Genomic DNA, 16,175 nt, shown 5'->3' with positions numbered 1-16,175 from the left:
GAACACTGGGGCTAGCTCATTGCTTAGTTCTTTGAGTAATCTAGCTGGAATACCATCAGGTCCAGACGCTTTATTTGGTTTGGTGTTGGCCAATAGTTTTTGAATTCCATTTTCTTGTACTACTATATCTTCTACTTGGTTTAAATTCAGTAATATGTCTTTGTCTCCTGGGGTTGAGAATGCTGATGCAAAGTATTTGTTTAGGATGTTTGCTTTAGTTTCATTATCATTATGTATTATGTTATGTTCATCTTTTAATGGCGCTATGCCTGTTGTTTCCATTTTCTTAGACTTAATGTATGACCATAGGTTTTTGTTGTTATCTTTAGATATTACATTGTTTATGTATTCACTCTGCAGCTGTCTGCTTACTTTTTGGGTTAAGTGTTTAATTTTTATATACTTTTTGTAAACTCTTTCTGCATTAGTTTCTTTAAATTTTCTATATAGGTTTTCCTTCTGTTTACAAAGCTTCTTTAGTCTATTATTAAACCAGCATTTATTTATTTTGTTTGATGTGTATTTAGTTGGTATATGATTTTCTATAATGCTTTGAAGATGGTTTTTAATGAAATTCCAGAGGTCATCGACTGGTTGGTTAATGTCTTTTTCTAATAAGAATGTTTGTTGAAAGTTTAATGCAGCTTGGTGTAGTTGTGTTAGGTTACATTTATTCCAGAGTAAGATTTTTCTTTTGGGTTTTGTATTGGCTACTGCTTTTATCTGACTGTGTAATTTTATGATCTACTACTAATCCAGGTCTGTTGGTATATACTTTGAAAGAGCTACTTTTGGTTGGTTATTATTGAGTTTTTGAAAAAAAAAAGTTCAAACCTCATGCTTTATTTCAGCGTTCAGTCCCTCAAGCCACAATGACGCTACCAGCATCGGATCACCTTTTTCCTGTTTACTCCTTTTTCTTTCTAATCCACATTTTAATCACTTGAATGAATTATGGGAATGCTAGAGCACAATTTTAAAAAAAATTTTTCCTTCTGAAACATTCTGGATCTAAGCTGTTTTTATTATTCTAAATATTTTTTTTTGACTAGTGACTTTTTCATTTGTTTCCCTTTGTCTGGTTTTAGGGCTTCTTGACGCTTTACTGCTGATCAGGCTCTAAATATCTTTTTAGATATGAATAATAGTTACATGAGTGATTTAGAAAGTTTTCCTGGAAGCTCTGAAAGCAATAAGCCTTCAGATTCAAGCAAGTCTGATAGTGAAATAGATCTACATTTAGAACCCCCTTAGATCTACTAAAACAAATAGGGGCATCTCCCCAGCTAGTAAAAGGATCATTAAAAGTCTAAATATTATATTTATCAAGTTTGACAGTGTTATGTCTTTTCTGTATGTAATTGGATATATTTTAATATTTAATACAATAATAATGTTGGGATATTCTTTTTTTTTTGGCTAAGTCAATTTTTATAAGAAATCAATTTTTTTTTTCATCTCTGATATTACCTAATGTTTTTTTCCCTGTGACAATTTATAACACTGAAGTAAAAATTATCTTATAGTACATTCGATTTCCAACAAAATTTATATAAGTTTAAGAAAAAACAGTATGACATTTATAAATAGGCTTATGTGATAAAAATTGTGTGAAAAAAAAATTCCTGCATAATGAGAAAAAAATTACTATTTTTAGGAGTTTAGAAAAAAAACTTGCACTGTTAAAAGTTGTTGACTTGTTCATTGCATTTATTTGTGTTGTAATGAAACTAGGACTGCTACTGTTGTTCTTTGGCTTCAGTTCACTTGTACTGAGATAATAGTTATTTTTGATGAGCATATGCTAATTGGTATATTTTCTAAGTTATTTATATCAGATCTGGGTTTTGTATCTCTCAAAATGAGACTGCTTTCAATCCACTTAGATTTGTTTCTTTTTTTTTCCCCAGATATTTAACTGGTGAGGAGGCATTTAAAAATAAAGTTGAAATAGTGAGGAAAACTCTGTTGACTACAAGTGTACCTCAGACATAGGACAATCTGACTTGTTGACTACAAGTGTACCTCAGACATAGGGCAATCTGACCTGGTGTTTGTGAACTATCAGAGCAAGGACTAGAGCTGACTTGATGTGAAATACTAACATAATGTGTACTGTGTAAATATTGAATAAATTGTTTGTATTGAGATTTGTTTTCTGTGTTGTAGAGTGATGCACGGTGTTCTAGAAGACATGAACAATAGGTTGATATTTCAAAGATCAATATTATAGCCCAGGACAGTCAACAATGGAACTTTTGTTGTTGTGGGGCTGCAATGTAATAAAGGTAATAGGCTTAAAACAAAATAAGAACAATGTCAATATTTTGTACTGATTCCCAACTCCACCCAGTCACAATTTAAAAATACATTCTATATTAGAGGGCAATATTACCAACTAAAGCTTCTAAACTCTATCCACCTGTTTCTTCATTGAAACTACTTGGGACATAAATTAATTTTTATTTCTGATATAATAAAATAATGTATTTTTGTATTTACCTACAAGAGCTACCCACATTCTTTAAATTTTGCATAAAAAAGCATGTGAGTAAAAACAGTTCAAAATGTTGTATCAAGTTATTAATATTTTGAAGTTATCCCAAATTAAATTGGAACCATTTTAGTCAAAGTTGACTGGCTTGACTCTGGACATTGACTCTGGCTTGACTCTGCACATTGACTCTGGCTTGACTCTGCACATTGACTCTGGCTTGACTCTGCACATTGACTCTGGCTTGACTCTGGACATTGACTCTGGCTTGACTCTGCACATTGACTCTGGCTTGACTCTGCACATTGACTCTGGCTTGACTCTGCACATTGACTCTGGCTTGACTCTGCACATTGACTCTGGCTTGACTCTGCACATTGACTCTGGCTTGACTCTGCACATTGACTCTGGCTTGACTCTGCACATTGACAACTATTGTGCCTCATATGACATACATGTGCTATTCAAAACCTCAAATCTTTGGTCATCAATTCATATTTTTGTATTTAATTTTAGTTTTACTGGCTAGAAATGATTTTTTTTTTTAAACAATGAACAATCCTACCTATAATTAAGATGTTCTTGTTGAGAATTTAAACTTTAAGTAATTTTTTACCTTAAAAAAGAAAAACTTTATTTAATAATGCAATACAATACAAACAAAATGAACATTCATTTCAGAATACATATTTAACAACTCAATACATTTTGTCTTTCGGTTTTTGCTTCTGAGCTTACCAGTAAATGATTAGCCTAGAGCAGGGATGGGCAACCTTTTCGTATCGAGGGCCGCATATAAAAAATTTTGGGAATTGGTGGGGGCCGCACATATATATATATATATATATGTGTGTTTGTGTTACAACTTTTTAAAAAATACTTTGGCTCTCTGTGTATAATGTCTTTTAATTCATATTTATACTGTATACATTCTTTTTTTCATACTCCTTAATGAGAAATTACAACAAGAGTTAGCAATTTCTGAAACCAATTTTGTGATTTTTCAAACAAAATTTGCTATTGTCTTTTTACATCACAACCTTTAACCTCAAATGTACAGTTGTACATAATGTGAATTATTTAACTGTTTACACTCGTTCCTAATGTTCCGGAACTGTGGAGCTAGTGTACTAGTTGTTATTCTTGTGACTGCTGTCAAATTACAGTCAGTCAACATCAACCTATGGTTACACTTTTTTTAGTTTCCAAAAAAAAATGTTTGTTCACAAATGTATGTTTACCCAAATGATGTGAAAATTTAGCAGCAAAGTTTTTTTAAAGTGTTAACCACAGGCAGTTCCGACAAGTACTTGAAGATTTAACTCTTTCAGTGCGGCATTACTCTCAGCAAGTAAATGATGAAAAACCCCATTTTTTTCTATCAAAATAATTAGCACTGAAAGAGTTAAAAACAAAATATTCCGTTGTTTCCATTGGCTTAGCAAGGCTTGGCAAGGCAATGAGAAGAATATAAAATCTCAAGGAAGTTTTTATAGTCCTTGAAGGACATATTGAGTGTGACTGGCACCCAATAAGCTCCCGTAAAAGAACTGACTGGAACATCTTTCAGGTCATAATATGCATGGAGTTATATTCTTTGGAGCTGAAACAGTATCAGCACTAAATGGTGAGCTGATGGTATTGAAAACTAATTCTTGGCGTTTTAGAGTTTGCTTTTATAAATTCCATAATTAAGGAATCTAAAAAAAAGTCTTGTACTTTTAACCATTTCACTAGAAATAATTTCACCTTTCAAAAAAGGAAAATGACTAAATCTGTTTTCTTTTGCTTGCCTGGAGAAATTGGAAAGCTTGTTTGAAAAGATTTAACATGCACTTACATTGCATATGCAAACAACTCATTGCAATGGCTGCCATGAAAACATGCAATTTGTCTTCCACTCTAAATTAGAAATATTAGTAAAAAAGTCACACTCAATGTCCTTGACTAATTCAGCTTATACCACTATCCATCCCAGTGGCTCTACAAAATGGAGGACCATAGCCTGCTTTAGCACATCTCTCTATTCTGATCTACCTTGGGCTTTATGTCTCCATGCCTGGACTTTTAGCTGTTGTAGATCTGCCTCTACATTATCAAGCCACATCAAGTTCTGACCTTGGGACTCCAGCTTTTTGGTATTTGTTGGTGAACAATCTTTGCTCCTCTATTCTCTGACATTCTTTCGAGGTGACCTGCCTAACGTAATCTGTTCCTTTTTATTTCCGTCACTATGGAGGGGGTCTTCATAGAGATGGTCTCTTTCTTGGTGGATGTCACTATGGAGGAGGTCTACATAGAGTTGGTATATTTCTTGGTGGGTGTCACTTTGGAGGAGGTCTACATATAGTTGGTATATTTCTTGGTGGGTGTCACTTTGGAGGAGGTCTACATATAGTTGGTATATTTCTTGGTGGGTGTCACTATGGAGGTCTTCATAGAGTTGGTATATTTCTTGGTGGGTGTCACTTTGGAGGAGGTCTACATATAGTTGGTATATTTCTTGGTGGATGTCACTTTGGAGGTCTACATATAGTTGGTATATTTCTTGGTGGATGTCACTATGGAGGTCTTCATATAGTTGGTATATTTCTTGGTGGGTGTCACTTTGGAGGAGGTCTACATATAGTTGGTATATTTCTTGGTGGATGTCACTATGGAGGTCTACATATAGTTGGTATATTTCTTGGTGGGTGTCACTATGGAGGTCTTCATATAGTTGGTATATTTCTTGGTGGGTGTCACTTTGGAGGTCTTCATATAGTTGGTATATTTCTTGGTGGGTGTCACTTTGGAGGAGGTCTACATATAGTTGGTATATTTCTTGGTGGGTGTCACTATGGAGGTCTTCATATAGTTGGTATATTTCTTGGTGGGTGTCACTTTGGAGGAGGTCTACATATAGTTGGTATATTTCTTGGTGGATGTCACTATGGAGGTCTACATATAGTTGGTATATTTCTTGGTGGGTGTCACTATGGAGGTCTTCATATAGTTGGTATATTTCTTGGTGGGTGTCACTTTGGAGAAGGTCTACAAATAGTTGGTATATTTCTTGGTGGGTGTCACTTTGGAGGTCTACATATAGTTGGTACATTTCTTGGTGGACGGCACTATGGAGTATGTTTTCATATAGTTGGTATATTTCTAGGTGGGTGTCACTTTGGAGGAGGTCTACATATAGTTGGTATATTTCTTGGTGGGTGTCACTATGGAGGTCTTCATAGAGTTGGTATATTTCTTGGTGGGTGTCACTTTGGAGGAGGTCTACATATAGTTGGTATATTTCTTGGTGGATGTCACTTTGGAGGTCTACATATAGTTGGTATATTTCTTGGTGGATGTCACTATGGAGGTCTTCATATAGTTGGTATATTTCTTGGTGGGTGTCACTTTGGAGGAGGTCTACATATAGTTGGTATATTTCTTGGTGGATGTCACTATGGAGGTCTACATATAGTTGGTATATTTCTTGGTGGGTGTCACTATGGAGGTCTTCATATAGTTGGTATATTTCTTGGTGGGTGTCACTTTGGAGGTCTTCATAGAGTTGGTATATTTCTTGGTGGGTGTCACTTTGGAGGAGGTCTACATATAGTTGGTATATTTCTTGGTGGGTGTCACTATGGAGGTCTTCATATAGTTGGTATATTTCTTGGTGGGTGTCACTTTGGAGGAGGTCTACATATAGTTGGTATATTTTTTGGTGGATGTCACTATGGAGGTCTACATATAGTTGGTATATTTCTTGGTGGGTGTCACTATGGAGGTCTTCATATAGTTGGTATATTTCTTGGTGGGTGTCACTTTGGAGAAGGTCTACAAATAGTTGGTATATTTCTTGGTGGGTGTCACTTTGGAGGTCTACATATAGTTGGTACATTTCTTGGTGGACGGCACTATGGAGTATGTTTTCATATAGTTGGTATATTTCTAGGTGGGTGTCACTTTGGAGGAGGTCTACATATAGTTGGTATATTTCTTGGTGGGTGTCACTTTGGAGGTCTACATAGAGTTGGTATATTTCTTGGTGGGTGTCACTATGGAGGTCTACATATAGTTGGTATATTTCTTGGTGGACGGCACTATGGAGTATGTTTTCATATAGTTGGTATATTTCTAGGTGGATGTCACTATGGAGGAGGTCTACATATAGTTGGTATATTTCTTGGTGGGTGTCACTATGAGGAGGTCTACATATAGTTGGTATATTTCTTAGTGGGTGTCACTATGGAGGAGGTCTACATATAGTTGGTATATTTCTTGGTGGGTGTCACTATGGAGGAGGTCTACATATAGTTGGTATATTTCTTGGTGGGTGTCACTATGGAGGAGGTCTTCATATAGTTGGTATATTTCTTGGTGGATGTCACAATGGCGGAGGTCTTCATATAGTTGGTATATTTCTTGGTGGGTGTCACTATGGAGGAGGTCTTCATATAGTTGGTATATTTCTTGGTGGATGTCACTATGGCGGAGGTCTTCATATAGTTGGTATATTTCTTGGTGGATGTCACTATGGAGGAGGTCTTCATATAGTTGGTATATTTCTTGGTGGGTGTCACTATGGAGGAGGTCTTCATATAGTTGGTATATTTCTTGGTGGGTGTCACTATGGAGGAGGTCTTCATATAGTTGGTATATTTCTTGGTGGGTGTCACTATGGTGGAGGTCTTCATATAGTTGGTATATTTCTTGGTGGGTGTCACTATGGAGGAGGTCTTCATATAGTTGGTATATTTCTTGGTGGGTGTCACTATGGAGGAGGTCTTCATATAGTTGGTATATTTCTTGGTGGGTGTCACTATGGCGGAGGTCTTCATATAGTTGGTATATTTCTTGGTGGGTGTCACTATGGAGGTCTTCATATAGTTGGTATATTTCTTGGTGGGTGTCACTATGGAGGTCTTCATAGAGTTGGTATATTTCTTGGTTGGTGTCACTATGGAGGTCTTCATATAGTTGGTATATTTCTTGGTGGGTGTCACTATGGAGGAGGTCTACATAGAGTTGGTATATTTCTTGGTGGGTGTCACTATGGAGGTCTTCATATAGTTGGTATATTTCTTGGTGGGTGTCACTATGGAGATCTTCATATAGTTGGTATATTTCTTGGTGGGTGTCACTATGGAGGAGGTCTTCATATAGTTGGTAAATTTCTTGGTGGGTGTCACTATGGAGGAGGTCTTCATATAGTTGGTATATTTCTTGGTGGGTGTCACTATGGAGGTCTTCATATAATTGGTATATTTCTTGGTGGGTGTCACTATGGAGGTCTACATAGAGTTGGTATATTTCTTGGTGGGTGTCACTATGGAGGAGGTCTACATATAGTTGGTATATTTCTTGGTGGGTGTCACTATGGAGGAGGTCTACATATAGTTGGTATATTTCTTGGTGGGTGTCACTATGGAGGTCTACATAGAGTTGGTATATTTCTTGGTGGGTGTCACTATGGAGGTCTTCATATAGTTGGTATATTTCTAGGTGGGTGTCACTATGGAGGTCTTCATAGAGTTGGTATATTTCTTGGTGGGTGTCACTATGGATGAGGTCTTCATATAGTTGGTATATTTCTTGGTGGATGTCACTTTGGAGGTCTACATATAGTTGGTATATTTCTTGGTGGGTGTCACTTTGAAGGTCTTCATATAGTTGTTATATTTCTTGGTGGGTGTCACTATGGAGGAGGTCTTCATATAGTTGGTATATTTCTTGGTGGATGTCACTATAGAGGTTTTCATATAGTTGGTATATTTCTTGGTGGGTGTCACTATGGAGGAGGTCTTCATATAGTTGGTATATTTCTTGGTGGGTGTCACTATGGAGGTCTTCATAGTGTTGGTATATTTCTTGGTGGGTGTCACTATGGAGGTCTTCATATAGTTGGTATATTTCTTGGTGGGTGTCACTATGGAGGAGGTCTTCATATAGTTGGTATATTTCTTGGTGGATGTCACTATGGAGGAGGTCTACATATAGTTGGTATATTTCTTGGTGGGTGTCACTATGGAGGAGGTCTACATATAGTTGGTATATTTCTTGGTGGATGTCACTATGGAGGTCTTCATATAGTTGGTATATTTCTTGGTGGGTGTCACTATGGAGGAGGTCTACATAGAGTTGGTATATTTCTTGGTGGGTGTCACTTTGGAGGAGGTCTACATATAGTTGGTATATTTCTTGGTGGGTGTCACTTTGGAGGTCTACATATAGTTGGTATATTTCTTGGTGGACGAGACTATGGAGTATGTTTTCATATAGTTGGTATATTTCTTGGTGGGTGTCACTATGGAGGTCTTCATAAAGTTGGTATATTTCTAGGTGGATGTCACTATGGAGGAGGTCTACATATAGTTGGTATATTTCTTGGTGGGTGTCACTATGGAGGTCTTCATATAGTTGGTATATTTCTTGGTGGGTGTCACTATGGAGGTCTTTATAGAGTTGGTATATTTCTTGGTGGGTGTCACTATGGAGGTCTTCATATAGTTGGTATATTTCTTGGTGGGTGTCACTATGGAGGAGGTCTACATAGAGTTGGTATATTTCTTGGTGGGTGTCACTATGGAGGTCTTCATATAGTTGGTATATTTCTTGGTGGGTGTCACTATGGAGGAGGTCTTCATATAGTTGGTATATTTCTTGGTGGGTGTCACTATGGAGGTCTTCATATAGTTGGTATATTTCTTGGTGGGTGTCTCTATGGAGGAGGTCTTCATATAGATGGTATATTTCTTGGTGGGTGTCACTATGGAGGTCTTCATATAGTTGGTATATTTCTTGGTGGGTGTCACTATGGAGGTCTTCATAGAGTTGGTATATTTCTTGGTGGGTGTCACTATGGAGGTCTTCATATAGTTGGTATATTTCTTGGTGGGTGTCACTATGGAGGAGGTCTACATAGAGTTGGTATATTTCTTGGTGGGTGTCACTATGGAGGTCTTCATATAGTTGGTATATTTCTTGGTGGGTGTCACTATGGAGGTCTTCATATAGTTGGTATATTTCTTGGTGGGTGTCACTATGGAGTAGGTCTTCATATAGTTGGTATATTTCTTGGTGGGTGTCACTATGGAGGTCTTCATATAGTTGGTATATTTCTTGGTGGGTGTCACTATGGAGGTCTTCATATAGTTGGTATATTTCTTGGTGGGTGTCACTATGGAGGTCTTCATATAGTTGGTATATTTCTTGGTGGGTGTCACTATGGAGGTCTTCATATAGTTGGTATATTTCTTGGTGGGTGTCACTATGGAGGAGGTCTTCATATAGTTGGTATATTTCTTGGTGGGTGTCACTATGGAGGTCTTCATATAGTTGGTATATTTCTTGGTGGGTGTCACTATGGAGGTCTACATAGAGTTGGTATATTTCTTGGTGGGTGTCACTATGGAGGAGGTCTACATATAGTTGGTATATTTCTTGGTGGGTGTCACTATGGAGGAGGTCTACATATAGTTGGTATATTTCTTGGTGGGTGTCACTATGGCGGAGGTCTTCATATAGTTGGTATATTTCTTGGTGGGTGTCACTATGGCGGAGGTCTTCATATAGTTGGTATATTTCTTGGTGGGTGTCTCTATGGAGGAGGTCTTCATATAGTTGGTATATTTCTTGGTGGGTGTCACTATGGAGGAGGTCTACATATAGTTGGTATATTTCTTGGTGGGTGTCACTATGGAGGAGGTCTACATATAGTTGGTATATTTCTTGGTGGGTGTCACTATGGAGGTCTTCATATAGTTGGTATATTTCTTGGTGGGTGTCTCTATGGAGGTATTCATATAATTGGTATATTTCTTGGTGGATGTCACTATGGAGGTCTACATATAGTTGGTATATTTCTTGGTGGGTGTCACTATGGAGGTCTTCATAGAGTTGGTATATTTCTTGGTGGGTGTCACTATGGAGGTCTTCATATAGTTGGTATATTTCTTGGTGGGTGTCACTATGGAGGAGGTCTACATAGAGTTGGTATATTTCTTGGTGGGTGTCACTATGGAGGTCTTCATATAGTTGGTATATTTCTTGGTGGGTGTCACTATGGAGGTCTTCATATAGTTGGTATATTTCTTGGTGGGTGTCACTATGGAGTAGGTCTTCATATAGTTGGTATATTTCTTGGTGGGTGTCACTATGGAGGTCTTCATATAGTTGGTATATTTCTTGGTGGGTGTCACTATGGAGGTCTTCATATAGTTGGTATATTTCTTGGTGGGTGTCACTATGGAGGTCTTCATATAGTTGGTATATTTCTTGGTGGGTGTCACTATGGAGGAGGTCTACATATAGTTGGTATATTTCTTGGTGGATGTCACTATGGAGGTCTTCATATAGTTGGTATATTTCTTGGTGGGTGTCACTATGGAGGAGGTCTACATAGAGTTGGTATATTTCTTGGTGGGTGTCACTTTGGAGGAGGTCTACATATAGTTGGTATATTTCTTGGTGGGTGTCACTTTGGAGGTCTACATATAGTTGGTATATTTCTTGGTGGACGAGACTATGGAGTATGTTTTCATATAGTTGGTATATTTCTTGGTGGGTGTCACTATGGAGGTCTTCATAAAGTTGGTATATTTCTAGGTGGATGTCACTATGGAGGAGGTCTTCATATAGTTGGTATATTTCTTGGTGGGTGTCACTATGGAGGAGGTCTTCATATAGTTGGTATATTTCTTGGTGGGTGTCACTATGGAGGAGGTCTTCATATAGTTGGTATATTTCTTGGTGGGTGTCACTATGGTGGAGGTCTTCATATAGTTGGTATATTTCTTGGTGGGTGTCACTATGGAGGAGGTCTTCATATAGTTGGTATATTTCTTGGTGGGTGTCACTATGGTGGAGGTCTTCATATAGTTGGTATATTTCTTGGTGGGTGTCACTATGGAGGAGGTCTTCATATAGTTGGTATATTTCTTGGTGGGTGTCACTATGGAGGAGGTCTTCATATAGTTGGTATATTTCTTGGTGGGTGTCACTATGGCGGAGGTCTTCATATAGTTGGTATATTTCTTGGTGGGTGTCACTATGGAGGTCTTCATATAGTTGGTATATTTCTTGGTGGGTGTCACTATGGAGGTCTTCATAGAGTTGGTATATTTCTTGGTTGGTGTCACTATGGAGGTCTTCATATAGTTGGTATATTTCTTGGTGGGTGTCACTATGGAGGAGGTCTACATAGAGTTGGTATATTTCTTGGTGGGTGTCACTATGGAGGTCTTCATATAGTTGGTATATTTCTTGGTGGGTGTCACTATGGAGATCTTCATATAGTTGGTATATTTCTTGGTGGGTGTCACTATGGAGGAGGTCTTCATATAGTTGGTAAATTTCTTGGTGGGTGTCACTATGGAGGAGGTCTTCATATAGTTGGTATATTTCTTGGTGGGTGTCACTATGGAGGTCTTCATATAATTGGTATATTTCTTGGTGGGTGTCACTATGGAGGTCTACATAGAGTTGGTATATTTCTTGGTGGGTGTCACTATGGAGGAGGTCTACATATAGTTGGTATATTTCTTGGTGGGTGTCACTATGGAGGAGGTCTACATATAGTTGGTATATTTCTTGGTGGGTGTCACTATGGAGGTCTACATAGAGTTGGTATATTTCTTGGTGGGTGTCACTATGGAGGTCTTCATATAGTTGGTATATTTCTAGGTGGGTGTCACTATGGAGGTCTTCATAGAGTTGGTATATTTCTTGGTGGGTGTCACTATGGATGAGGTCTTCATATAGTTGGTATATTTCTTGGTGGATGTCACTTTGGAGGTCTACATATAGTTGGTATATTTCTTGGTGGGTGTCACTTTGAAGGTCTTCATATAGTTGTTATATTTCTTGGTGGGTGTCACTATGGAGGAGGTCTTCATATAGTTGGTATATTTCTTGGTGGATGTCACTATAGAGGTTTTCATATAGTTGGTATATTTCTTGGTGGGTGTCACTATGGAGGAGGTCTTCATATAGTTGGTATATTTCTTGGTGGGTGTCACTATGGAGGTCTTCATAGTGTTGGTATATTTCTTGGTGGGTGTCACTATGGAGGTCTTCATATAGTTGGTATATTTCTTGGTGGGTGTCACTATGGAGGAGGTCTTCATATAGTTGGTATATTTCTTGGTGGATGTCACTATGGAGGAGGTCTACATATAGTTGGTATATTTCTTGGTGGGTGTCACTATGGAGGAGGTCTACATATAGTTGGTATATTTCTTGGTGGATGTCACTATGGAGGTCTTCATATAGTTGGTATATTTCTTGGTGGGTGTCACTATGGAGGAGGTCTACATAGAGTTGGTATATTTCTTGGTGGGTGTCACTTTGGAGGAGGTCTACATATAGTTGGTATATTTCTTGGTGGGTGTCACTTTGGAGGTCTACATATAGTTGGTATATTTCTTGGTGGACGAGACTATGGAGTATGTTTTCATATAGTTGGTATATTTCTTGGTGGGTGTCACTATGGAGGTCTTCATAAAGTTGGTATATTTCTAGGTGGATGTCACTATGGAGGAGGTCTACATATAGTTGGTATATTTCTTGGTGGGTGTCACTATGGAGGTCTTCATATAGTTGGTATATTTCTTGGTGGGTGTCACTATGGAGGTCTTTATAGAGTTGGTATATTTCTTGGTGGGTGTCACTATGGAGGTCTTCATATAGTTGGTATATTTCTTGGTGGGTGTCACTATGGAGGAGGTCTACATAGAGTTGGTATATTTCTTGGTGGGTGTCACTATGGAGGTCTTCATATAGTTGGTATATTTCTTGGTGGGTGTCACTATGGAGGAGGTCTTCATATAGTTGGTATATTTCTTGGTGGGTGTCACTATGGAGGTCTTCATATAGTTGGTATATTTCTTGGTGGGTGTCTCTATGGAGGAGGTCTTCATATAGATGGTATATTTCTTGGTGGGTGTCACTATGGAGGTCTTCATATAGTTGGTATATTTCTTGGTGGGTGTCACTATGGAGGTCTTCATAGAGTTGGTATATTTCTTGGTGGGTGTCACTATGGAGGTCTTCATATAGTTGGTATATTTCTTGGTGGGTGTCACTATGGAGGAGGTCTACATAGAGTTGGTATATTTCTTGGTGGGTGTCACTATGGAGGTCTTCATATAGTTGGTATATTTCTTGGTGGGTGTCACTATGGAGGTCTTCATATAGTTGGTATATTTCTTGGTGGGTGTCACTATGGAGTAGGTCTTCATATAGTTGGTATATTTCTTGGTGGGTGTCACTATGGAGGTCTTCATATAGTTGGTATATTTCTTGGTGGGTGTCACTATGGAGGTCTTCATATAGTTGGTATATTTCTTGGTGGGTGTCACTATGGAGGTCTTCATATAGTTGGTATATTTCTTGGTGGGTGTCACTATGGAGGTCTTCATATAGTTGGTATATTTCTTGGTGGGTGTCACTATGGAGGAGGTCTTCATATAGTTGGTATATTTCTTGGTGGGTGTCACTATGGAGGTCTTCATATAGTTGGTATATTTCTTGGTGGGTGTCACTATGGAGGTCTACATAGAGTTGGTATATTTCTTGGTGGGTGTCACTATGGAGGAGGTCTACATATAGTTGGTATATTTCTTGGTGGGTGTCACTATGGAGGAGGTCTACATATAGTTGGTATATTTCTTGGTGGGTGTCACTATGGCGGAGGTCTTCATATAGTTGGTATATTTCTTGGTGGGTGTCACTATGGCGGAGGTCTTCATATAGTTGGTATATTTCTTGGTGGGTGTCTCTATGGAGGAGGTCTTCATATAGTTGGTATATTTCTTGGTGGGTGTCACTATGGAGGAGGTCTACATATAGTTGGTATATTTCTTGGTGGGTGTCACTATGGAGGAGGTCTACATATAGTTGGTATATTTCTTGGTGGGTGTCACTATGGAGGTCTTCATATAGTTGGTATATTTCTTGGTGGGTGTCTCTATGGAGGTATTCATATAATTGGTATATTTCTTGGTGGATGTCACTATGGAGGTCTACATATAGTTGGTATATTTCTTGGTGGGTGTCACTATGGAGGTCTTCATAGAGTTGGTATATTTCTTGGTGGGTGTCACTATGGAGGTCTTCATATAGTTGGTATATTTCTTGGTGGGTGTCACTATGGAGGAGGTCTACATAGAGTTGGTATATTTCTTGGTGGGTGTCACTATGGAGGTCTTCATATAGTTGGTATATTTCTTGGTGGGTGTCACTATGGAGGTCTTCATATAGTTGGTATATTTCTTGGTGGGTGTCACTATGGAGTAGGTCTTCATATAGTTGGTATATTTCTTGGTGGGTGTCACTATGGAGGTCTTCATATAGTTGTTATATTTCTTGGTGGGTGTCACTATGGAGGTCTTCATATAGTTGGTATATTTCTTGGTGGGTGTCACTATGGAGGTCTTCATATAGTTGGTATATTTCTTGGTGGGTGTCACTATGGAGGAGGTCTACATATAGTTGGTATATTTCTTGGTGGATGTCACTATGGAGGTCTTCATATAGTTGGTATATTTCTTGGTGGGTGTCACTATGGAGGAGGTCTACATAGAGTTGGTATATTTCTTGGTGGGTGTCACTTTGGAGGAGGTCTACATATAGTTGGTATATTTCTTGGTGGGTGTCACTTTGGAGGTCTACATATAGTTGGTATATTTCTTGGTGGACGAGACTATGGAGTATGTTTTCATATAGTTGGTATATTTCTTGGTGGGTGTCACTATGGAGGTCTTCATAAAGTTGGTATATTTCTAGGTGGATGTCACTATGGAGGAGGTCTACATATAGTTGGTATATTTCTTGGTGGGTGTCACTATGGAGGTCTTCATATAGTTGGTATATTTCTTGGTGGGTGTCACTATGGAGGTCTTTATAGAGTTGGTATATTTCTTGGTGGGTGTCACTATGGAGGTCTTCATATAGTTGGTATATTTCTTGGTGGGTGTCACTATGGAGGAGGTCTACATAGAGTTGGTATATTTCTTGGTGGGTGTCACTATGGAGGTCTTCATATAGTTGGTATATTTCTTGGTGGGTGTCACTATGGAGGAGGTCTTCATATAGTTGGTATATTTCTTGGTGGGTGTCACTATGGAGGTCTTCATATAGTTGGTATATTTCTTGGTGGGTGTCTCTATGGAGGAGGTCTTCATATAGATGGTATATTTCTTGGTGGGTGTCACTATGGAGGTCTTCATATAGTTGGTATATTTCTTGGTGGGTGTCACTATGGAGGTCTTCATATAGTTGGTATATTTCTTGGTGGGTGTCACTATGGAGGAGGTCTTCATATAGTTGGTATATTTCTTGGTGGATGTCACTATGGAGGAGGTCTACATATAGTTGGTATATTTCTTGGTGGGTGTCACTATGGAGGAGGTCTACATATAGTTGGTATATTTCTTGGTGGATGTCACTATGGAGGTCTTCATATAGTTGGTATATTTCTTGGTGGGTGTCACTATGGAGGAGGTCTACATAGAGTTGGTATATTTCTTGGTGGGTGTCACTTTGGAGGAGGTCTACATATAGTTGGTATATTTCTTGGTGGGTGTCACTTTGGAGGTCTACATATAGTTGGTATATTTCTTGGTGGACGAGACTATGGAGTATGTTTTCATATAGTTGGTATATTTCTTGGTGGGTGTCACTATGGAGGTCTTCATAA

The 16,175-nt window shown here is 38.3% G+C and overlaps 2 protein-coding genes across 6 annotated transcripts in view; both read left to right on the top strand.

Annotated features, from left to right (window-relative positions):
• LOC106072205 (RPII140-upstream gene protein-like) overlaps positions 1 to 2,150 on the top strand; it is a 33,160-nt gene extending 31,010 nt beyond the window's left edge. For all 5 annotated transcript variants that reach the window (XM_056026912.1, XM_056026911.1, XM_056026915.1 and 2 more), the window contains one exon: positions 1,911 to 2,150. In XM_056026912.1, the coding sequence (XP_055882887.1) occupies positions 1,911 to 1,995 (85 nt within the window). In that variant the 3' untranslated portion in view covers positions 1,996 to 2,150. The remainder of the gene's footprint in view (positions 1 to 1,910) is intronic.
• A 1,922-nt stretch (positions 2,151 to 4,072) lies between these two features.
• The window catches only part of LOC129925952 (uncharacterized), a 30,790-nt gene continuing 18,687 nt past the window's right edge, over positions 4,073 to 16,175 (top strand). Inside the window, exon 1 of the mRNA XM_056027556.1 lies at positions 4,073 to 4,121. Coding sequence (XP_055883531.1) covers positions 4,073 to 4,121 — 49 coding nt within the window. The remainder of the gene's footprint in view (positions 4,122 to 16,175) is intronic.

The sequence above is a fragment of the Biomphalaria glabrata genome, chromosome 4, assembly GCF_947242115.1.
Source record: "Biomphalaria glabrata chromosome 4, xgBioGlab47.1, whole genome shotgun sequence".
Lineage (NCBI taxonomy): Eukaryota > Metazoa > Mollusca > Gastropoda > Planorbidae > Biomphalaria > Biomphalaria glabrata.
Note: the sequence above shows the minus strand (reverse complement) of the source record. Positions and strands in the feature narration are given on the sequence as shown.